We start from the raw sequence: 24,605 nt of genomic DNA, 5'->3' as shown, positions 1-24,605 counted from the left end.
AAATCGTACGAATTAGTACGAGTGAGGTCGTACGAATTAGTACGAATTAGCCACTTTTTAATCATTCGTCGAATTCGTACGGCTTGGTCGTGAGATAGTGTTGGATCTTTCCTATCCTATATTCTAAAGGCAGATTGGACATGGAAGGTGATGCTGAAGTCCATTCCACAACCTGATCATACGGTCCACCTAACACCACAGATCTCGTCCTCTACCCTTACAGTCCAAGTCTCTATGGACATAAGAGGTCAGGCACATAACATTTTAAAAGGCAATTTGATGTAATAGACTATGGGGACCTTTTATAGCTGTGAGTGAAAAAAGTGATTCAGTAATCTAATTTGACTTCTAAACCATTAAATTGGAACACCGCTGCTGAGCTTTATTGGATCTCCAGGTCAATTGGTGAAGAAAATGCATTAACATGATTTAAACTTCAAAGACAACGACTGTAATTTTTTGCAGAAACCCAAAAGCACAAAACGAAAGATAACTTCAGCAAAACTTTTTTTCTATTCAACTGCCTTTTTGCTTTTTTGAAAATTATCTTTTAATGCAGTGTTGAATAGCCATTTATGAATGTAAAAGGGCTGCAAAGTTTGAAAGGTCAAAGTGCACGACAATTCAAGTTATTGTCTCCTAAAAGAAATAATCGATTCTGAACTGCCAAAGTGGTCGGCAATTGCAGTCTCACTTCCTGTTATATACCCAAGTAACAATCTAGCAAATTTGCATAATGCTGTATGGTCTTCATTTACTGCCAACGAACAACATCTTTGACCCGCCCTCAAAATATCTGATGTTATTTAGAAAAATGAATGAGGTACTGCACTTGAAAAAACATTATTTTCTTACTTAGCCTTTTTGTCTTGTTGTTTCCAGTCAAAATATCTAAATCTAAACACCTAGTCTTTTTCACAGCAACTTCAAAGGAAGTAAAACAATGTTGTCGAAACCAGCCCTGGATACCGGAGGAATTTTACGGCCTTTGCTAGCCTGGCATAATGATTTCATTTCCATTAACACTTACCGATTGTTTCCCACAGACAAATATTACTTTAGAGTATCCTTGAAAAGGAGGATTGACTTTTTCTGGACCCCGTCTAGAACTTTCCACAGTCTTTCCCCGTCTAAGCCCATAAATTCGAATGGATTCTGATTGGCTGTCCGCTAGAAAAAAGAAAAAAAAAGTTCTGAAAGTGATTTCTACGATATCACTCCTCTATATGGTTATAGTTACACAGCTGTGGGACTCTTATCTTTTATATTTACAATGATTTTTAGAACTATCTTCATCAATATGTTTAGTTATTGTTCTTGGTGTGAACAGGCCTTTAGACCAATCACAACAGACATGGTCTTATGACCAATCAGAGCAGAGTAGGTTCACGGAAACAATGAGTTTAGAGAGACTGAATCTTTAAACAAACCTTTTCATAATCTCTGAGAAATGAGGTGATGTGCAATGTATTTTCAAGAGAATCTTAAATGCTTTAGACTTTAAATGCTATATTATAGAAGACATCCAAAACAAAATTAGGAAACTTTAAAAGCATAGAGACACTTTTTAAGTCAAATATCACAAGTTTACAATCAGATACCAGAAGACTACAGTTTGAGGAAAAATCAACCCTTAGTCAGTACTGGCTAGCTGAGCTAGTTATTAAGAACTGGATATGGCAAAAGTAAATACGCATTTAATTAGTACAGTATATCTGTCGTTTCATTTTTGTACAAATCATAAATGTTTTGGATGTTTTTTTTTTTATTATAAAAGAAATTGTTGTTTTTGTGTGAAGAACATTGTGCCTTTCTCTGAGTTGAGATGAGCTGTACTCTGAGCAGTGATGATAATCAGACACCAGCGGAGGACAGAGAGCATGACTGATGCTTTCAATCTGCTCTGTGAGAGATAACTATCTGCTTACAGCATCACACCTGTTACAAACGGACACTGAAGAACACATATGCCATACATCATTGAGGCGATTTGCATATTGTCTGGTTTATGTGTATTACACTGTGGGGCACATGCAAGGGGAGGGGTGAGATGCTCAACAAAGTGGCATATGGAATGCGTGAACTTGAGAAGAGCAGTTTTAAGTCTAAATACAGCCTCAGGACAAAGACAAATACACATAGTGTAAGAGAAAGACATGAACCGTTGATTTTCGGTTTTGATTATTTTTCAATTAACCGTCCAGCCCAAATAGAAAGCTTTTGTAACATTTCACATGTATTTATTTACTGTCACTTTTCATTACTTTAAAGCACCCACAATGAACTTCTACATTAAACATCATTTCATCAGTTTCTGGTGACTTTGCCAGAAGAACAAATATTTTATATTCTACTTCCTTCCCCATTTCAACATCTCTCGCCAAGATCTGCAACAGAATGGGATGCAAAAACAGAATTATTCATCCTTCCAGCCTTGTTTCTTTCTCCATTCTGAAGCTAATAGAGAAAAGCAGAAGCCAGGCTCCCTCTCTTCTGCTGACTCAGTCTCTACTCTGATAAGACAGTGAAGATTAAAGACATTTTAAAAGAAGCTCCGGCACTGCAGTTAAATAAGCCTTTGGTTGAAAAAGGATCCAATTACCCTAAAATCAGTTCCAAAGCTTCACTTCTTTTGTCTCTACCCTGGAACGCTTCTGTAGAAGAGCTAAGAAGAGCTAAGACACAAACCCCGGAGGAACCAGATTATGTCTTCACACTCCTGGTCACTACATGTGAAAACCATCATAAATGTACATTTAAACCCAACACCACAGAGAGGCTACAGTAATTCTCAATATAAAGCATCAAGAGGTTTGAGAAAACCCTTTTTGCCACCTTTATCTTCTAACCTAATACATTCAAAACCAGCTCCTCAAATAAGTGCTATAATTCCAGCACTTTCTAAGCCTTGAGATTTGAATGCAGTACCATGAACATTTGTCCTTCAAATGCACAGCAATGTCAGACAGACTTAGAGCATAGGGATTCCTAGCACCATTCAACATGGATGTGAAAGACATTCGCCTCGTTTAAAGCCTTGAACACAATCCACAAGACTCAATCATAAGCTGAAGTCAGTGAAACATTCCCAACACACACGCAGAGGAAGCATGAACGCAATTCCATTAACAAAGGGAATTAGCTGTGAGCTTTCATCTCCCCATCAGCCTGCTATCAGTGAGCCACAGATATGTGGGACAGTAGCACATGCAGCATACAGTATAAATCACAGGACTGTATGGCATAGGCTTGGAGCTCTATATTTTATATTTTATATTGTGGGGGGGGGGGGGGAGGGGCTTCAATTTCTTAGTCACGGAATCAAACGAGCATGATCCAAACTCAGCCAAAAGTGAAGATCATGTGGATTAAAGGCACGCAGAGGAATACTGACCCACTATATTCTGCCTGGCAATGGTAATGGCTTGCAATTCCATTTAGAGAAATTATGAAGGGAGATTAGAAGCCAGCGGTTCTCTTGCAAAGTAGAATAGCAAAAATTGAGAAATAAATTGCAACGTTTCCATTGAACACATTTGGCAAAAAAAGAAGCAAGAATTTGAATGTAGGTCAAGACATAGAAGGCATTAGGAATCAACTGCGTGTGGCTGTGATAGAAGCACAATGGCATGTTTACAGAGTACACTGAAAAATGTGTCTGGTTTTACAAGGCTAAAGGCAGAGTAAAAGAAACAATTAACCCATAGATGACCATTTATTTTTTAAACGTCTTATGTTTGCATGTTTAGTTGTAGTTAAAAATAGCTGGCTAACAAATTAGGTTGCTGAAACTACAAATATGAATTGAGATAGTTGGGTAGCATCAGCAAAAATAGGACTGATAAATACAAACTAATCAATGTTTTGCCATGTGCACCATCATTTTCCATCTAATGTGTTTAAGGATGCATTGTTATCTTAGAATTTTCTGTATAATATCCGTATAATTCTGTATAATATTTTATAATATTGAAATTAGTTTAAAATATATTATAATATATTTTATATATATAATATTAAAATATATATTTACCAGAAGGGTATATAGAATTTGTATGTATGTATGCATGCATGCATTTAAACTTAAAGTATGAAGAAAGTCATATTATAATTCGTAATGAAAATAAATTAATTTAAATGCATATATGTTTTTAACTAATTTCAATATTATAAAATATAAACTAAACTTTGGGGGGGGGGAAGGCTTCATAAGATTCATAAGAGTTGGAACATTACATACACAAGTTGTATGTACTGTTTTTATAATACGTGTATGTGTGCGTGTGTCCGTGTGCGTGTTCGACAGCCCCTTTTCACTTTAAATTACATTTCATGGAAAAAGAGTAACCAGGACGTTCTGCAAAGTATCTCCTTTTGCGTTTCTCAGAAGAAATTAAAACTGGGTTTGGAACAACATGATCAATGTCATCTGTTGATCCACTGTTGCAATTTAAAATCATATTAAATAGTATACCGGTTTAAAAAGTGGTGCAAACCAAGGTAAAATTACTGTATGACTGTCTATCTGCAAAATGAGTTCAATACATTCCCAGTGGTGAGGAACAGAAAGCAGCTTTGGGCATTAGTAGAACAGCAGCATGAGCCAAAAAGCACAAATGGGATGCTGCTGTATTGCCAGTCCCAGCATGAGACTAATGAACCAGGAATGAACTCCAGTCCTGCATCTCTCAATCCAGTCTCGGTTTCATCTCTTTCTTTAGCCGTCCTCCATTGCGGTGACGGTCTTTCTTTTAAACTCCCTCTCTGTCTAACAAAGCCATCAGCTGTCTTTCTTTTCCTTTTTACAGCCACCTTAGAATTACATCCACCCCTGTTTTTTTCACCAAGATTTCCAGCTCTATATCTTCTTAACCTCATTCACTGCTGTCTGGTTCTTACTGGCTTCTTTATGGCCTATGCTGAGAGAGTCCATAACTGTTTTATAAAAGGAGTGCATTAAGTCAAACACAGCCATCACCCACACACACCCACACACAGACATTTGTTATAGACGTAGCCTTCTGCTGAAAGATATTTTGTATCTATAATGAAGCAGACATGACTAAGCGCTCATACAAAAACTCAGACAAAAAAAAAGAGCAACTTTTTACTGTTAATTAATCACACAAGAAATTACACAAGAACATTCAAAACACAGAGGTCAATGGGATATTCGATTTGGGTGGGAGGTTAAAAGTAAACAGAGATATTGGATAAGAGGAGCATCTTCAATGAGGGTAAAGATGTGGTACAAATATATGTCCCCCTTATAAAAACATTTCTGATGTGTGGGTTAGGGTTAGGGTCTTGATTCGTGGATCGATTCTGAGCTTAGTGTTTAAAAGCAGATGGCACTCTAGGCTGGTTTTTATCCGAATGCTCAAATGCTCACGAAGAAGAGCGCTCGCACGTTCGTCTGAGTCTGATAATGTACTTGCACCTCAGAATGCTTTTATGATGCGAGATTAACCTAAACAGCCCACTGCAAACATCACTGTAATTCATTTCAACCTTTTGAATGATTATTTTATAGAAGGTTCAAGTGTTGTGTAAGGAATTGGGTGCGAGCAGAGTATGGCTGTTTCTAAAGCACGCAGTGCAATCTGCTGTTACAAACTAAGCTCAGAATCGAATCGAGGGACAATCACAAACGTTCGGAAAAAAACTCAGAATCAATTCTTGGTTCCCGATGCATCAATTTATTGTCCCAGTCCTACAAGGCATGGACTCCACAAGACCTCTGAACGTGTCATTTAGTATCTGGCAACAAGACATTAGCAGCAGATCCTTTAAATCCAACTTTGGTCCTGGAGGGCCACTGTCCTACAGAGTTTAGCTCCAACCCTACTCAAACACACCTGAACAAGCTAATCAACGAGTTTCATCAGGGTTGGAGCTAAATCCTGTAGGACACTAGCCCTTCAGGACTGAAGTTGCCCATCCCGGCCACAGATGCTCAATCAGGAATTTGGTGGCCAAGGCAACACCTTGAATTCTTTGTCAAGTTTCTTAAACAATCACTGAACAACTTTTGCAGTGTGGCATGGTGCATTATCTTGCTGAAAGAGGCCACTGCCATCAGGGAACACCGTTGTCTGGTCTGAAAACTTTAACTAGGTAGTACAACGAGTTAAAGTAACAAAGTTCCCCAAAAGAACAGTCATTGTCCAGAGCGCTTCCAAAGGCCTGCCTCCTTCCCATACTGCATCCTGCTCCCATCTCTTTCCCAGATAAATGACATACTTACCCAGCCATCCATGTGATCTCAAATAAAACATGATTCATCAGATCAGAAAACATTCTTCAAGCGGTCCAGTTCTGGTGCTCTCATGCTCCTTGTAGGAGCCTTCAGCGGTGGACAGTGGTCATCACGGACTCTGGCCAGTCTGCAGGCTACGCAGAAAACTGTGATACCTTTCTTTTATGAGCAGCATTTTTTTTTTTACCAATTTACAGTAGCTCTTCTGTGTGATCTGACCAGATGGGGATAGCCTTCACTTGCCCCATGACCCTAACAGCTGTTCAACACTGTCCTTCCTAGTACCACTTTTGGTAGGTACTAACCACTGCAAAGCAGGAACACCCCACAAAACTTGCCATTCCGGAGATGCTCTGCCATTACTATTTAGCCCTTGTCAAATTCAGGCCTTTCACATGGAATGTTTTTTTTGTGAATGCAAGGTGCAAGGTCAGAAGATTTGAAAAGTTTAACTTGAGAAGTTTAACTTGCTAAAAAAGATGCAAGTGCAAGTGCGGTTGCACGACACGTGCACGTCTACGTGGAAAAATCAGTGGAAAAGCAGCATGATGGAATGCAAAAACACGTTAAGTGTGACCTGCCTCCCCCAAATCATTTTAATCTGTTGATTGTATACGGTTTACTCATAAAACTTGTGGCATAAACCTATTTACTACTGCTGTCAGATGTAGCCTATTTTGTACAGTACTAATATTCACACACAAGCAGTGCATCATGGGTGCAGGGAGTTGGTGACACCTCAGACTGATTGCAAAATATGTCACTCATGCGATTGAACGGGTCATGGAGAGGCAGTGAATGACAGGAATGGTGGTATAAAGAGGGAGATGTGTGATGTTTCCTGCTTACTCCTGGTAGCTTCTGTCTCTGCTTCTAGGCTGTCAGGTATTGATTTACACTGGAATATCTTATGAGCTTATGTTAATATAAGAGGCATGGGAATAAGAAAGCATAAATTAGACAGAGTGCACTCTCTCTGTGCCTTTCTAACATAAACACACTCAGTTTCTTGAACACAGGATGCACTGTAGAGATAAAATACTAGTAATTTTCATATCACAATTATAGTGACCAAAATCATTATGGTTCTCTATATTATTGTTAAACTGCACTGGAATAATTTCACATTAATAATTAATTTCATGTTTAAAACTAGCAAATAACATAAAATTAGCAGCACAATGCATGCATATTTTCTTGGCATAAACATAATAATTTTATTAAATAATAGTGCAACAGACTCACGGCCCAGATTATATTCAGTTTTTTTGAGTTACAGATTGAATAATTTTATTCACATAAACCAGGGGTGTCCAAACTAGGTCCTGGAGGGCAGAGTTTAGTTCCAACTTGCCATCACACACTTGTAAATTTTGAGCATGACTAATGACATCCAACAGCTAATCAAGAAAGACCTTGATTGCGATTTCACTTTTTTCATTTCAAATAGTGTGTAATGTTGCTGTTGGTGCATGAACATTATCTGCAAAGTTGCAGCGCTGAAATTTCAGTGTAAACAGAGATATCGTCTTTTAAAAATTATGAAGTATATTGCCTCCAGACGTAGCCTTGTGTTTTATTTTTTTTAAAATGCCAGCGCTGGCTTCATAGCCACTAGGCTACTAGTTATGCTATTTTGTGTCTACGACAAACGCGTACAAACATTATGGACCTGAATTTTGTATAAGTACTATGTTGTAAATGTATTTTTCATGTTTATATGCTTTATGACGTTATTTTCGATTTGATCAAGAACGTAAACTTGCCAACGCTGTTTGTGTTTAACATTAGTAGCCAGTCAGTTGCTATTGTTGCCAGTCAGATGCTATTGTGTAAAACAAACGTGTATAAAGTTAAAAAAAAATGTAGCAAATTATCATTCTGAAACGTTTAGTAAGAGCCATGTGTGGTGAGGTTCTGTTTGACTCTCTTCATCGCGGCTTTCTCGGTCTGATTCTGCCTCAATCTGATACTGCAGTTCGACACATATTTACATCTGGACCGGAGCTCATGACATGCACGTTTCGACCGTAAAGGTAATGGGCGTTAATCTTCCGGACAACGTGAGCGACAGTTTAGCCAATCACAACATACCGGCCCAAACGAACCAATCTGAGCCCACTGAGTGGTTTCATAGACTCAGGAAGTCGACCGATCGTTTCAGGACAGAGGAGAGCGCGGCTTACAATAAAGGTGAAGTTTATGAAAAATAAGACTTTTTAAAAAAGAAAAACCACAAATGCATGTCTGATGCGCAGACTCAAACCGACTCAAGAGCTTGACGGCGTAGATGTGACGTGAGCAACCCGTCTGTCTTCTAGTGGCTGTGGCATGAGAAATCTGAATCATTCCCTTCCAAAACTTGTACAGGTTTAGGAGATTAGGAGCTGATTAGGAGCTGTCCATGAGCTAGGAGCAGGAGAAACTTTTGCTAGGTATTCTGATTAACTATTTTGTCATTTTGCCTCCACGTTTCCCCGATTGCCCGCGAACTTCTCCTCCTGTCTATACAGTAATATCTCTACTGTGCGACAGAGAGTCGCGTGGTTTACAAACCACGTGTTTCGTGTTTGCCGTGTTTCTTTTGAAATAAGTAAAGGACAAATTGAGTCTTCAAACGCCTCAGATGTAAAGTCAGTATACAAAAGTGACGCCAAAATGAATGGGAGTCGTGGAAATGCTAACTCAAGTAAAGTTCTGCTACAAGATGGCAGCACCCGGCCGGCTTCAACTTCCGGTCGATGGATTACCCCCTTGATTTTATTGTGGTTTATCGTTAAATTGGTAACGGTTTCCTTCCTTTACCCACCTCATAAGACAGATGGAATCAGACAAACCTGAATGTGAAAGACTTCAGTAAGCATGCACGTCTTGTCTCCTCTACTACATATCAAACCTTGAGGGGGCTCTTCTTCCACTAGTGGCACGCATAAAAACACACACACACACACACACAATGTTCTGCTGGCTTTGCACCGGAGTGTGCGACCTTGTGCATTCTCACAGTTCTTAACAGTTTGCCTCTGGCACTGGCCATCTCTGCTCAAACACTACAAGAAATAGTAAAGGTGAGAGGAAGTAAGGGAGGTGTAAGTGATAGCAGAAGGTACATGAATACAGTACACTGTAATATTTTCAAGTATTAGAGGTGCAAATACATTTTTTTTTTCATTGTGAGAACTTGGATAGAGTTTTTTTTTTACTGAAACCCTGAAAACGTTTTTAATTTAGCCACAAAAATGTTTTGTAAATAAATCTTTTTTTTTTTAATATAGAAATATATTATATATATATATTTTTTTTTTTTTGGTTGCTGAAATTTCAGTGCATCACTTGTCTGATCAACCAATACCTAGCTATAGAAACGAACATGAACTATGCTAATTCAAATATGTCAAATGTCTGTACCCCCACCATGGCCTTACTTTGAATGTTACTCTTCCTGTTATAAGGTAGTTGCTCCAAACCAATAACAAAATAATCATTCAAAACTTACAATCTCTCAGATGCATCAGTGATGCTCTCTAGAATCTGAAGCTGTGGCTAAAATTGGTCAATTGTTCACACATTTACTATTTTCTACATTTCTACTATCTTTCTACAATGGCATATAGTGCACTATATAGGGGTCTTGGGATAGGGAACGATTCAGAGTCAGACAATGTAAATATACTTTCCATTGGGGCGAATTAATGGTTTTATGTTAGTGTCGCGCAAACTGCTGTAGAGATAGCACAGTCGGCTCCGGTCCAGAGACACAATAGCAGAGTGGATCATACCACAAAATGTATCGGATCCATTTGAATTCTGCAGAAAATGCTATATTGTTTAAAGCAATATGGAGGAGAAACGGTTAGAGATTAGCAGGAAACTGCGGCTTTAACAAGCTCGATGGCTATGGCCGAGCTGTGATATAAATTATACGCCATTTGCCATGTTAAAAAAAGGGAGGAGCTGTTCAATATGTCCCGCCTTGTCTTCCTGTTTGAGAGGAAAGAATAGTGCTTAGCGTTTCAAGGCACTTTTGGCTTTTTTCAAGCATTTTGTGCAGATCATTTGGATGTTTTGTTGGAAACATGACAATTACATATTTTTATTTTATTATATATATAAACATTTGTTTTTAATTTATGGGAACATAAGTTCATCAATAACAGCAAACCAACATTTGATTCAAACTAGCAAGCAGCCACCACTACATTTTGGATAGATCTACTGGTTACATAGACATGCACGAAATGCTCACAGGGTTACAAATGTCATAATATATATATATATATATATATATATATATATATATATATATATATATATATATATATATATATATATGAAGAGTTCAGATGCAAAAGCCTCTAAATGCCATTTGAAATTTTCTTCTAAAATGACCATTTTTATCAAGCTTGTATATTTAAGTTCAGTAATTTCACTTAAAAGACAATTAATAGGTAATTATCATTGCCATTTAAGTGAAATCACTGAACTTAAATATACAAGCTTGATAAAAATTATCATTTTAGAAGAAAATTTCAAATGGCACTTAGAGGCTTTTGCATCTGAACTCTTCATATATATATATATATATATATATATATATATATATATATATATATATATATTAAATATTAATTTGACTCTGACATTGTGAGGTTGACAAACAACATTTTCCATAGTTTGTGCAAAAGCTATTTTTTTCTGTACTCTATTCATGGAAAGTGCCATTAATAAAAATTCAAATAATTAAACAAAATGAAGCAAAAGCAAAAATAAGCCACTAAAAGCAACAGAGGTGGTGTGTGGGTGTGTGTTCAAATGAGCAAAACATACAGAGGGGAAAACAAGCAATGAAGATGAAGGAGAATTAGACTATCTGAATAAAGATGAAATGAGATGGGTGGCAAAGGGACGAGTTTAACAACTGCCTTTCATCTGCAGCTGGCAACACAAACGCTTCCTGATTACCACCTTCTCCTACATCAGCATCTCCATCCTCCCAGCCACCACTGCAACATCCGTTTGAGCCAACATCCCTTCCCTCGCTCCATTATTCTACCTGACACTCTCATGTAAACAACCACACACACCCCACCACCACCACAAATACAAAGATACACGAGAGAGAGGGATCCTGCAGAGGCTGTCAGACTGTCACCAGCCAGCCGTCTGTCTGAAAGTAGGCAGACTCCTAGGAGGTCCCTACACACACCTGCAGCAGTCACCAGTCAACTTTTACACTGCTGCCGCATCCTCCTGCAACTTCACACATACACGCATGCACAAAAAGTCGCCAAAGCCAACCCATCATCATGATGACATCTCATCATCCAGCCTCAATGCACAGGATACATGCATGCATGTGCTGTGCGTTAAACGCATGCATTAGCACCCATGAATTTGACATGCATGCATCAGATACACACCCTAAATCACACACAATTCCTCCTCCCTCTCAATCACTCTCTCCAGCAAACGCACAAAATGACATCATTGACAAATGACATCACTGACGAAATGACATCATTGGCAGATGCATACGGAAAGACGCCTCTCTCGCGGCTCGTTACTTACAGCATTTGATGAAATGATAGTGTGACATTTTTCTCCGCAGATCACACAGCTACAGGTTCGTGCTCTCCGATACGGTGCTGTAGTAACCGGCGCTATACATCATTCAGAGCCCGGTCTCTGAAATTCGCTTTACCTCCCCGTGCATTATTAAAGGGAGATCAGGTTGCAGAGGCGGTTGTGGTAGTAGTGAAGGAGGAGCGGTGGATAAGGTAACCGCTCACGCTCTCTCTCTATCCATCCTGCAGTCGCGTCAACTCAATCGAGCCACTCTATGACCATGACCACCACACGTGCTATTGTAGCGCCGCTGATTGACGCGTCCTTAACCCCGCCCACCGCTACACACACACCCCTTGCGCGCGCTCTCGCTTCTGATAGAGGGGTAAAGAGAGACAGTGCTGAGGAGGAATGGAAGAGAAGTGATGAGAGGAGGTAGGAGGTTTGGGGAAGGAGAGAGGGAAGAGGGGAGGGATGCAAGCTGAAATTTGGGTTCAGACTGAGGGAGAGAGAGGCTGAGGTAAGTTACTGCAGTGCGGCTATCAGACAACTGTGTGCTGGGAGCGACAGATACGACGCGGGAAATGAGAACCTAACATATTTCAATAAAGCAGTCTATTTAAGACCCAGCAAACAAATTTAGGTTCTGGGAACGTTCTGGGAACGTTAGCTTTTGGTTCCCAGAACGTTCCTAGAACTTTCCCTTAAGGTTAAGGGAACGTTCCCAGAACATTCTCCTTACGTTATAAAAATGGAACCTAAAAATAACCTACATGGAACGTTCCTATAACGTTCTTGTTTGGTTCCCAAAAAAATATCCTCATCAGACCATTCGGGAACGTTAGGGGAACGTTCTGTGTTTGCTGGGGACCAGCTCTTATGTTACCATATAAAGTAATAACTTAACGTACTGAAGAATACAAACACCAATTTTTGTCTTTCCTTACATAAGTGTCACAAGTTCCTCTCATCTCAATAGCCAATTTCTCAGTTCCGGTAAATTACCATAAAATTGCTAGAATGATTAGGCCTATTACAGGCCATTTACACATCAGCCCCAAAATAGCAGTAAATTCTGTGATGTCAGTCATCGAAATCTTTAAATGCCACGCCGTTATCTTCATCCGCCCCCAGCGCTTTAGTTTCACTATCTGTTCTACTTGACAAACATTTTTGACGTCTGAGTGATGGCGAATTGAGCAAACAGATGACGTTATTGCTCTTAAAAACGATGAATGGAAAAGAAGGCTAGGTTTCGAGCACGACACGTTGAAAAAGCTGCGAAACGTGGTGCAACGTTCAAAGATCATCTTGCGCATATTTACAAAAACTATTAAAAGTTTAGGCTACTTTAAACAGTGCTGAGTAATCACATCATCTTCATAAGAATGATCGCCCCAAAGCAGACTTCTCACATCGATCAGCAAGTTCTGACTTCATACATGCTCATACCGGTAATCCTCATTCCGCGTTCACACTGCAATGTTACAACTTCCCTTACTGGTAAATTGCTGGAACCAATTTGCCAGTAAAGGGTCCTGTTCACATACATGACTGGTCTGGCTGCATGCTGTGGAAGTATTACACTACAGGTAAATGTGGCTCAAATCCATTTTTCTTTTGCTCATATTAAATTGTTTTTCTCATGAAAGTGATGTGAACAGCATAAACCACATGGAATACAGGTTCCATAAACTGCTAACACTAGTCTTACAAGTTAGTCATCTTTTTTTCTTTCTTTAAGACTGTTAATAACTTTTTCAAGATACATAAACATATAGATTGATCTAATTTAAAACCAAAATTGATTTGGGGGAATTGAGGGAAATTGATTACCCCTATTTAACTGCTGGTTGGTCATTCTGAAGACACAGTCTTAATGTAATGGATATTTATGCAACTGATCCCTGATATTTTCAATTCCAATTTTTGCCACCTCCATATGTGGTACTAATCCAATACAAGTCAGATGTTTTGCAATGTGACCTCAGTCTGAACAGTCAAATCTGAATTCATGCAACTTTTACGTCACTCTAGACTAGAGCAACATTTGTCACAATTCTGTGCTCATGGGAGACAGATTTTACATAAGTTATCAATCAGTACGCAATGTGATGCTGAATAAACAGCGAGACTTCTATTTGAAACATATATTGTGCATAAACAATTTAAATAAACAGCACAGACAGAAAGAAGAAACAAAAAAACCCCAGAATGCAGTGTCATTTATGAGAAAGGGCGTATTTAGTTGTATCCCATTGCTTGCTCGCAGTGTTGACGGGTGTGAGTCCTGACAGCTTAACTGCTCAGCGATAGTGTTTAACTGGCGACAAATTACCTCGGACAAGCTTCCTCTCCCTTCTGCTCTGGGTTAACACCTTCATGCATAGGGCCAGGAAATTAAAAACATGCAAAGTCTGCAAATGTCATGTGAAGTGTGAATGTGAGGTTGTGTAAAGCACATCAGTCTGATTACATTGCATTTCCATCTCCATTTTGATCAGTGAATCTGGTTCAATGCGTGTCGGAGTGTATGTGGGTATGACTGATCATGAATGCATATCTTTGTCTTCCTGCCAAACACCTCCAAACAAACCCACACATAAACTCTACTTTAGAGTTAAAAAAAAAAAAAAAAACACTGCGAGAGCAAAAGAAATAAAGACCAAAATAAAGCCTGTCATGTGAATCCAGGTCAGAGATTTAACCCTCTTCTTCTTGCATGTGCTCGGTGTGCCGGGATTCATGTGCAGGAAAATGGGATATTATAGCCATAGATGGATATTGAAACAATGTTCTATCTGGAGGAGTTTTAAATGATTCCAAGCATCATAAAACCCAAATCACATTAATTCACAAGACTCTAATCCACATTTACTGAGAAATTTAACTCATTTTCATGGACCGTACACATATGCTCTAAAAGAACTTGTCAGAGTCATGGTTGTTTGTGTGGAAGCATTTCTATCACTATGACCACATCACTAAATAAAAAATGTAATAAATAATTATTTGGTGAGGGACTTATTTGAAAGGATGCGTCTTTCTCTTTGCTATCATTCGCAGCAGATGCGCAACCCAGCCCCCTTGAGCAGAAGGAATGGAAAAGAAGCTGTATGGGGGAAAGACAGATGGAAGGGTGGATGACAGATAGAGATATGAAGGCAAAAAAAAGATGAACGAGTGGGCCGAGGAATGTACTGGATGAATATTTAATGCAGCTTTTTATTTTGATATATTCACTTTGTGACTAGAGAAACACGCGACAGAGATGATTTGACGGAAACATGAAATGTGTCAGACTTAAAGCTAAATAAAATAAGGAGTGGAAAGTGTTATTCTCCAAAAATTTAAATAAAATCATGTAGATTTTTTTTTCCTCTACGAAATAGTGAGTTGCTTTGCAGTCTGTTATAGCATCCTGACATGGAACCTCGTTGACTGATTTGGAATACTCTATGGGAGCAGCCCTTTCTGTCATACAAGTAACACTCCTTAAAAAAGTGAGATTAAAACTAAAATTTACAAAATTAGTAGAATTTAAGCATTTTGCTAAGCTAATGCAGATAATATCCCATAAAAATACACAAATATTGGGTAAGAAAAGTATTTTTTTATTAAAATATTTGTATTGATATACTTTTGACATTTTATTTTATTTATTATATAAACTATTTCGGCTATTCCTCTTTTTTGCCATGGATTGGGTGGGTTTTATGGATGGATGGATGGAAGTCTGTACACACAATAGAGATTTACTATAAAGGAAGAAGAACATAAGATTGAAAATGACTGAAAAACGAAGAGTGGTAAGACATATTCCCATTGGATGTGATCTCCAAGAAGGTCACATTTCATGGATGAGCAATAGAGATTATACATCACTTGAGGGCACAAATGACCCATCACCCTATCCTCTTCCACCAGCCAGAATCCACCCAGTAGTTAGAGAGCAGTGAATTTGAGAAGGGCCCATCCACTCAACCCCACAAGACAAAACAACTTGATTCAAAAATGTTCCCATTTGTGTACTAACTCAAGCAACAATGACTGTAGCTTTGATTATTGTTGTTTATGATTCCTTTCGAACAGGATCATTCTTGTAAAAAAATCATTTTTTGTCTCTCTTATTTAAAAAACAATTTTGAAACATCCCACAGATTATCAAAGGAGTACGAACACCTATGAAAAAAAGATGGGTAAGTAAATTCACAAGCTTGGCTATATGCATTGTTAATTTTTTTTCCTTTTATTTTTTCACCAAAAAAATAAAATAAATAAAAAACATAATGTAATTCACAGATGACAAAAGATGCACACGGAATCCTGACATGTCTCTGTCAATCAGTGCACTTGAGTCCACCATGGTCAAAGGTCACAGAAGAGTACTGTCTACGCCAGTGAGTCACAACCGAGAAATGAGATGTGATGTTTTCCTCCGTCTGTGTGCTATGAGAAATGTCAGACCTTCAAGTTGCAGATGAGAGAAAGGGAGGGAGGCAGGTCTCCTCTGTCAGACCAATAAAGGATTGGAGAGAAGAGTGTCATTTGAGGTAAATGTCAAGAGAGAAAGGGAGGAACAGAAATAGAGAAAGCAAGCATACTGTATGAGAGAGAGAAATTACCCTATTTCCAGAAGATGATATGAGGTATGTGTCTCGGCTTATGTTTTGAGCTGTCAGGACTAAGATGGAAAAACATGTCTTATCAAAAGATGTCAGTCTCTGGGTAAAGAAGTCACTACAGTAATAAACCCACCACTGATCATGAGTACGAAGGACATGCCACCACAACATCAAAACCTTTGAGAGTCACTAAACCCAAGTTCAGAACTGAGCTAAAGAGCAAACTGATTTTAGTTTTACAGTTATAGGAATCCTTTACCCAGTTTACAAGTGATTTTGAAGGTTATCAAGTAACAACATGTATTCAGAAGACTTGGAATATTAGATCACAATTAATATGAACTACTGATTACTGTTTAAATGTGGTGAAAGAAAAAAAAATGGAAAAGAGCATCTCGGATGTTCCGCTAAACCAGCATTCTGATGTTTTTCACTATGAAGAATTAAAAAAATCAAAAATAAAAAGGTCCACAAGTAGTGTTTTGAATTGTGTTCCAATCTCACATAAAATATCAGATGACTGTATGTGTCATTTATATTTGACTAAATATGAACTTACATGGTTAGATATGTGAGGAAAACACAATTTGTGCTTTTGTGTTGCGAGCAGGGCGAGGCCGAGGGATGCGAGAGAATGGCGCAGACATCACACGTCATCAGCTTGTTTAATGCTATACAGAGTCCTGGACTGTGCTGGACAGACGTCAGTCACCGAGCAACACAACCAAAACAGCAGCCACCTTTTACAGTTCCTCCTGAACCAAAACATCGAGCTAATGCTGCGGTCACGCCATAACTACTGTAATTTGGAAAAGATGGAAACCCGTGACTTTATGCTTAGAACAGTAGAACAGTGTATTTACTTAAATTTATGTTTCAGTGGCAACACAAGTGTTTGCTTCCTGCTGTACGCGGTCGTGTGTTTTGAAGGACGCGTGACTTGGAGACACTCTGAAGGGAGGGTGGGATCTTATTGTTAGCCTCTCCGAAAACTGCCTACCCTACTTTTAAGCATCTGCATCCTGTAATAAAAACACACCATGATAAATTGTATCAAGCATCTGTCACCAGGAGGCAGTAGCATTCCTATAAATAATTTGACATGTTTTTTGTGTGTGTGTGACAATAAGCATAGGGCTTTACTTTACTGGTCTGGGTTTTTGACAGCTCAGGCAAAACCTTTGTAACACCTTTAAAGTGTTCATCTAAATAATGTGGCATTTCCAAGCAGTATTTCATGGTGCCTATTGCATGTGTATCTTACCTCGCTATCTTGCTTTTATATTCACACACCACAGCTATAAAAGCTGTTGATGAGACCCTGCGGAAGCATTTTTCACTAATTAAAACAGCTTGTGACAAGGATCTCACAAATACTAATGAATCAGTTCAGCCATATTGAACCAGCACTTTCAATTACGGCAGCATTCATGGCCTGGGGAGGGTAAGCGCCTCTGGAAGGGCCAGGGTTTAAGGACTGAATTAAACATGTGATGCAATCTCTACATGACATTAATTATTCAGCCCCTGTGTTGTATTTATACTACTAAATATGTCTTTCCCCCCAAATTTAACTGCTGAATTCTATTAGCATAATTTAAGGGTTAATTTTCCCAACCAGTAAACTGGCAAATGAAAATCTTCTAAAACGTTACCCTCAGTAAACTGTGTAGTGAAATACACAGTTTGTCTGTCAAGCGCAATACTTAATTCGCATGCGAAGCTGATTAAAAAAAAAAATGTATTTGAAATCCTTCAAAGAGGTTTTATTAGAGATTGTAGAGCTACAGGTCACACAAACAGTTGAGTAGACTTATAATCTAGTGGTCCATTAAGCTGTGGATTACCCTTATCTCTTCCTTTTATCGCTCTTAAGCCCCCTATCTGTCTTTCTGTCTTCTCACTTGCTCCTTCATCCCCGAATATGTGGTTTGCTCTCAATTTCCATTGTTATCTCATACTGTGATGTCTTAACACCACTGATGTCTCTGGATACTTAGTTTAATGTCCACACATAGGCCACTTTTACATATGGTTTTAACATTTCTCACAACAGAAATGTGACCATCATCCTAGTGCTAAAACAAGCGTTAAAACAAGAAAAAAAAATCTACAGATTTCAAAATCCATTTATTGCTAATGTGAACTATGACTCTGTCCCACTTTGATGATCAAACTCACTATTGGATTAAACGGCTGAGTCTTCAAATAAGCTTGACTGGTTCAATGACCATTTTGAGAAATGTGATAAAGTAGTCACGACTGAGACTGAGAGTCAATAGAGGTCAGTCTGATGCAGTGTATCAGATGTTTGTGATTGGAGAGATGAAATAAAGAGAGACAAGCAAAAGTGATATACAATAGTGAAAAGCAAGGTCTGTGAACACAAAATGCCATATGATGTATGGCATAAAATCTGATCCATCGACCAAGAACCACTCATACTCTCAATAACCATTTATTTCAATGGTCCACTTAGAAATTCAACTATAAGTAACTTTACAACATGTCAACTAACTCTTTTTCTAAACTGGAAAATCAAAATAAAGTGTTATCATAATTACCTTGTGATCGGAATTTCTGTCTATCCAAAATCAATAAGAATAGAATATTTCAGTATACAGTAAATCAAAAACGATATATAGCCCTGCTTGTCTTGTCAATTTGCTATAAAGTGCTACAACAACTTTGAAAATCTATCAAAGATCTGATCAAACCTGACAAATTTAGAAAATTATTTCACCCTTATAGCCCAGAATACAGATTTCAGCCAGGTTAATCCTCTCTCACACACACACACACACACACACACACACACACACACACACTAATCTCAGTATCAAGCAGTATTAAAAGTTGTTTTTTCCTTAATCCCTCAAAAAATCAGCTCAATATTCATCAGCACCAAGTGGAGTCAGTCACTGTCACTTTTAGCTGACTGTGAGTAATTAGCCTCTTCTTAACACTGTTAATCTTAACTAAACTAAGACACACCATCACATTCATATAAGTAGTGAAGCCAAAAACTTTTTCTAAAGGCAATGTCCCAAGAGGATCATGTGCGGTACCAATTAAGACGACTTTGTATTCCATGCAGTGAAGGCAGCAAGCCTGGAGTCAGTACGACTAGAGCCACCTCTGAATGTTTAATTGAGCAGTACTCACACTCTCACTGCACCCAAAGAGCACAATCTGAACCACCCTTCTGTCACATCTACAGTCAGCTTTTCTTAGGAAAGACAGGGGCAATTCCTGACAGAACAGCAATGGAGCTACAGAATGAGAAAGAAACTGACAGTGACAGAGTGAAAAGTGATAAAGGATTAAGAGATAAATCAAGATAGATTAAGTATGACTGACTGCAAGTTAAAAGGACTAATCATTTCAGTTGTACATTCCCCATCATGGCTTAACATAGTGGATAAAATATCCAACTCATTTTTTTTTAGGTTGAATTTAACCATTCCACTATGAGCATGTTTACACGCACACCAATACACTTCTGACCTAACATCAGCTTTTTGAAATAACACGTAATCCCACTTTAAATATAAACTAATAACTCTGCAATGCAAGTAAACTGCATTTACAAGACTTTATTAATAAATCAGGTTATTTCCTCGTAGTGAGGTAAAATTGAGATAATTTGTGTATCTGACTCCATTTGTTATGTTAGTTGTGATTAAAAACCAAGGAATATTCCAAATTTATGCACTTACAATCATATTATAATTATAATTTGTATAAGTTTTAAATAAACACTAAACGTTGGTTTGAGCAGATGTTGACACTTTTGTATCAGAGTTCTAGTATATCACTTGAAAGACTAGCAATATATTAAGAAATATTCCAGAATATTATATATTAGGAATATTGTTGTAATTGTTGATCAATTCATACATTTTATGGATGTTATATTAGTCTTTTCTAATCTAAAAATGCAGTCACAGACAATTTCAACTAAATTTCTGTGAGCAAAAAATGGTCTATTGTCGATAGTGTAGTAATGCATGAAGCACCTTTCACACTTAAGTCACTTTTAAACCACTTTTAAAGATTTCTGTTAGTCAGTGTAGTAGTTATTCAAAGAACCAGTTACTTATTTACCATTGCATTGCAAACAACCAGAGATGTTCCAAACTGCATGTGGCACTTCACTCACAGTAGAGGTGGGGTGGCGTTAAGGTGTTTATACCGACAGTTTGAGGATATTTTTCATTGGTTAGATATATGAAAAACCCACAGACAGATGTAAAGGCTGACCAATAGTAATGATTTAAGAAAAAAAGGACAAAAAATGGCAATACAAGGTTTTCACCTGACAGCCACGGTTTACAGTTTTTTCTACAGTGTTTCTGTTATTGTAAAACAAATTTCTGTCCTCCCTTGTTGTAGTAAGCATAATCGTGCATATTTGATCTCTCTCTCTCACTCTCTCTCTCACACACACACACACACACACACACAAACACAAGCTGCAGGGAGACAAGCCTTGAAAGATCCATGATTAATTTGGCCCATTAACTGCCACTGCCAAGGGAGAGATGGAAAGAACGAAAGAGAGAGAGAGAGAGAGAGAGAAAGACAAAGAGCAAGAGCACTAAAAACGTATACCCTCAATGCTCATTTAAAAAGAAAGAAGGTCAAAGGTATAGTCTCATGTGCTCATCTCACCCTCCCCATCATCTGCCAGTTGTACTGTGAGCATCACATTGACTGACCTATCCTCTCTTACCGTTTATCTTTTCTTCTCTCTTCTGTTCTTCCCTTCTACTCCGTTGAGACAACTCCAGTTCTGCTATGAAGCCAGTTTGACAGCTGCTCCCTTTCTGAAGTCAGTCAACATTCTCAAACTTCCACCTGTCCCTCAAGCCACAACTGTTTGACACCAGCCTAACGGAAAATTAGAGCACGACAGAGATAAGGGGAGGAGTCTGATCCTGGCTGGATGGGATTCTAAATGACTAATACCAGGACTCGTGCCAGAATGTCCAACGTGCTCTCCAGACCTACATTAGAGCTTAAAGCTGGAGCTGCACCCAAACATAGTGCTGTTTTTTTCAGTCCCATGAGGCAGTAGGTCACTCGTGCACACACTCTTTGCATTTTCCAACTCAGGGAAAAACAGATGGGAATAGACGAATCTCTCAGAAGACACTCTTGTGGTGGAGGGGAATATCTTCCCAGAGAATGGAACAGAGCGAGGCAAGAGGGGTATGACCACACTCTTGCGCACCAGATGATACACAGACACACAAACATCTATGGCTTGCTCACTCCTCTGGTGTAAACAAAATGATCATGTTGCTAAGCAACAAACTGTCTTGGTACAGCAGCCTGGCATTATAATGTAGTATAAGTGTGAAAGCAAGCACTGGTACTGGGACATAGTTCATTTCAAACTAAAGGCCCTGATATAAATTTCAAGCGAAATCGAAGAACGAACTGGTGTGAGATCATTTCGAAATCAAACCAAAGCGGAATTCCTTTGGAGTTCATTTTGGGAGTTTGAAACAACTTGCCAAAGCGCACGATCTGGAAAAGTTTCCTCTAGTGGGTAAATGCCTTCAAACAACCATTGGTCTATGGCGATTATAGGTAGGTGTGGTTCTGTGGCTCCGCCTTCTTGGACATGGAACTCTCAATTTCATTTCTTTTGTTCAATTAGTCAAGGTCAGACACAAGTAAAAACTTGTTATTACCCTTCGAATATTCATAAATAACAAAATCCATACACAATTAAAAGCTCAAATTTTGTTTGTGAAACACAAAAGATGTTATTATCTATGTTGAAAATTGTGCAATCAATTCAGGATCCGGTCCCCAAAACACAAACTAATAGATTAGCGCATCTCTAGAACTACTATCTATATGAGCAAAGAGATTTCAAATCATTTACTTCTGGGAGTTTTGTAGCTGAGCAAGTGCCATATAGATGAATGGGAATCCTAACATACAGCTTTCTCTTTAGGTATTAAATAGACTTCCTTGATTAACAGTCAAACAGCAACACTTCACTTCCACTCATGGCCTGAAAGTGGCAGTGTTCACACATAATCCTACATATAGACCCACATTTGTACAGTTTGGGCTATTGAGAATGTGTCCTCATGATAAAGTTGCTCACTCAGTCCTGTCACCAGTTACACACACTTTGTCCTTCCACAACAAACACACTGTTAATAAATATCTACCGCAATCTGACATAAAAAAAGACACCAAAGAAAAAAAAAAAAACATTTTCTGCCCTATGTTAGTGATCCTTAAGTATTTTCAGGATATAAACGGGGAAAATGTGAATATTTGGTAAAAAAAAAAAAAAAAAAAATCTCTAACAAAGGCTCTGCTAGAACTGCATATTTCCCTGCTCCGCTGTCTTCAGAGAGTTGCTGTAAAGATTCAAATGAAGCTGCTAAATGAACCCACATGCATAATGAGCAGCATGAATAATTGAAAAGCTGAAGCAAAAAACGCTGATCATACCGTAGCACCGATGAACAAATGCAGCAGAGCATTTGCCAAACTCTGGCATTATGAGTAATAATACATACATTTGCACAAACTGCCTCATTCGTGAAACACGAGTAGAACAAATGTGTGTGAAATGTAAAAAAAAAAACCCAAACAATCAGTTCAATGCGTCAATTTACACATGAATATTTTCCTGAACAGTTTACAGGGAAATTTGTTCTGATCGTGTTAATGACGCCTATAGTGCCTGATGCATACTTAAGTCACCAAAGTGCCCCTAAACAAACATCACACTTTTATCCATAAAGTGTTGTGCAAAACAATTGATCCAGACACTGGCTAGATCAGGCATCTTGATTGTCTTAGCCATGACCTTTAACCCCTGCTGATTGGAGCTCCTGCAATGGTCATAGAGGTTGATGCTTGTCATTAATCAGTAGCAAACAGCACATTGTAATGGCTGAGCGAGTGTCTTTTCCCGCGACGTACTAATGTGTAACGGAGAAGCATAGAGAGGAGAAAGCAGACATAATAAACATACATCACACACCTCCCACAGCCCCACATGACATTGACAGACCTTTTATATGCTGGCAAAGGAGAACGTGTGGGAAAATGGTGGCTCGCATAATGTGCACATGGTGTTTACACATGCTCAAATACACCAGCTTACATGCATTTATAGACAGATATAATAAGCTCTTATAATCAGTGTCCTGGAGTACCTCAGATGCAAGTTATAAAAGAATAACATTCATACACATACATCTCCACTATTATTCATGACCTTGGAGCAATTAGATGACGACATGACATCAACACAGTCCAATGGCATTTTTGGGGTCTAAAGTCCCCACAGTGATCTCATCCTCACACACACACACACACACGCCACCCCTCACGTTACACATGGTATATTTAGAGCTGAGCCAACTGCACTTCAAATCAGTCCTCTAACTCTGCCTGACCCGCCAGCTTGATCTCACCACATTCATTCTCTTGCACTCAACCACTCCTCTTTCCTCATGCACCCATTTACTCTTCAACCTTCAATGTCTCCAGGATGTAAAAAAGCTGAAGAGTTTAGAGCAACACATGAACAGACATACAAAACACTGAAGAACACATCCTACCAGCAATCCCGTCCAGCGCGAGAGGAAAGGGTGAACAGAAGAGAAAAGGTAGGGAGACGGAGAAAAACGTGCCTGCCCGTGTACGCCTCCGCTTTGCTCCACCAAATCAATTTCACACTCTCTCACCTCCCAGTCACCATGATATCGTTCATTCATCAGTTTGGCGTTGCCATGGAAACTCTGGCCGGCGTGGTTTTGGTTTGGCAATTCCGTGACACTGTTTTCTTGCTTGTGAGCGTATCCTTAAGCATGTCCGACCCTCCCTCTCTGTAAGGTGTAGTGTAGTCGCCCCCCAATCCTCTGTCAGCACGTGGGTTGTGTGTGTTGTGGAGTGTGTAGGGGGGTATTCTCATTCAAAAGTCGGGCTCTTTAAGAGGTAAAACCCCCGAGGCACTCAAAGACAGAGTGTTTTATCCAGCCACTAATCTGGACCCCCTACACTCCTCATGCAGGGTCGAATCTCATCATCGCACACATCAAAAACACATACACACCAAAATAGACTCCTCATTCTGACCCCACATTTTTGATTAGTCCAGTCTTTTCGGTCAC

The 24,605-nt window shown here is 38.8% G+C and overlaps 1 protein-coding gene across 5 annotated transcripts in view; it reads right to left on the bottom strand.

Moving 5' to 3' along the window:
- Positions 1–24,287, bottom strand: part of myo16 (myosin XVI) — a 166,552-nt gene extending 142,265 nt beyond the window's left edge. For 3 of the 5 annotated variants that reach the window (XM_039683120.2, XM_039683121.2, XM_039683122.2), the window contains exon 1: positions 11,828–12,151. In XM_039683120.2, the coding sequence (XP_039539054.2) occupies positions 11,828–11,855 (28 nt within the window). In that variant the 5' untranslated portion in view covers positions 11,856–12,151. Of the gene's footprint in view, positions 1–11,827; positions 12,152–24,053 lie in introns of those variants that run through there. The other 2 variants (XM_039683123.2, XM_089133334.1) reach the window with 2 other exon arrangements.
- Positions 24,288–24,605: the final 318 nt, after the last annotated feature.

The sequence above is a fragment of the Pimephales promelas genome, chromosome 7, assembly GCF_988280905.1.
Source record: "Pimephales promelas chromosome 7, fPimPro1.hap1.1, whole genome shotgun sequence".
Classification (NCBI taxonomy): Eukaryota; Metazoa; Chordata; class Actinopteri; order Cypriniformes; family Leuciscidae; genus Pimephales; species Pimephales promelas.
Note: the sequence above shows the minus strand (reverse complement) of the source record. Positions and strands in the feature narration are given on the sequence as shown.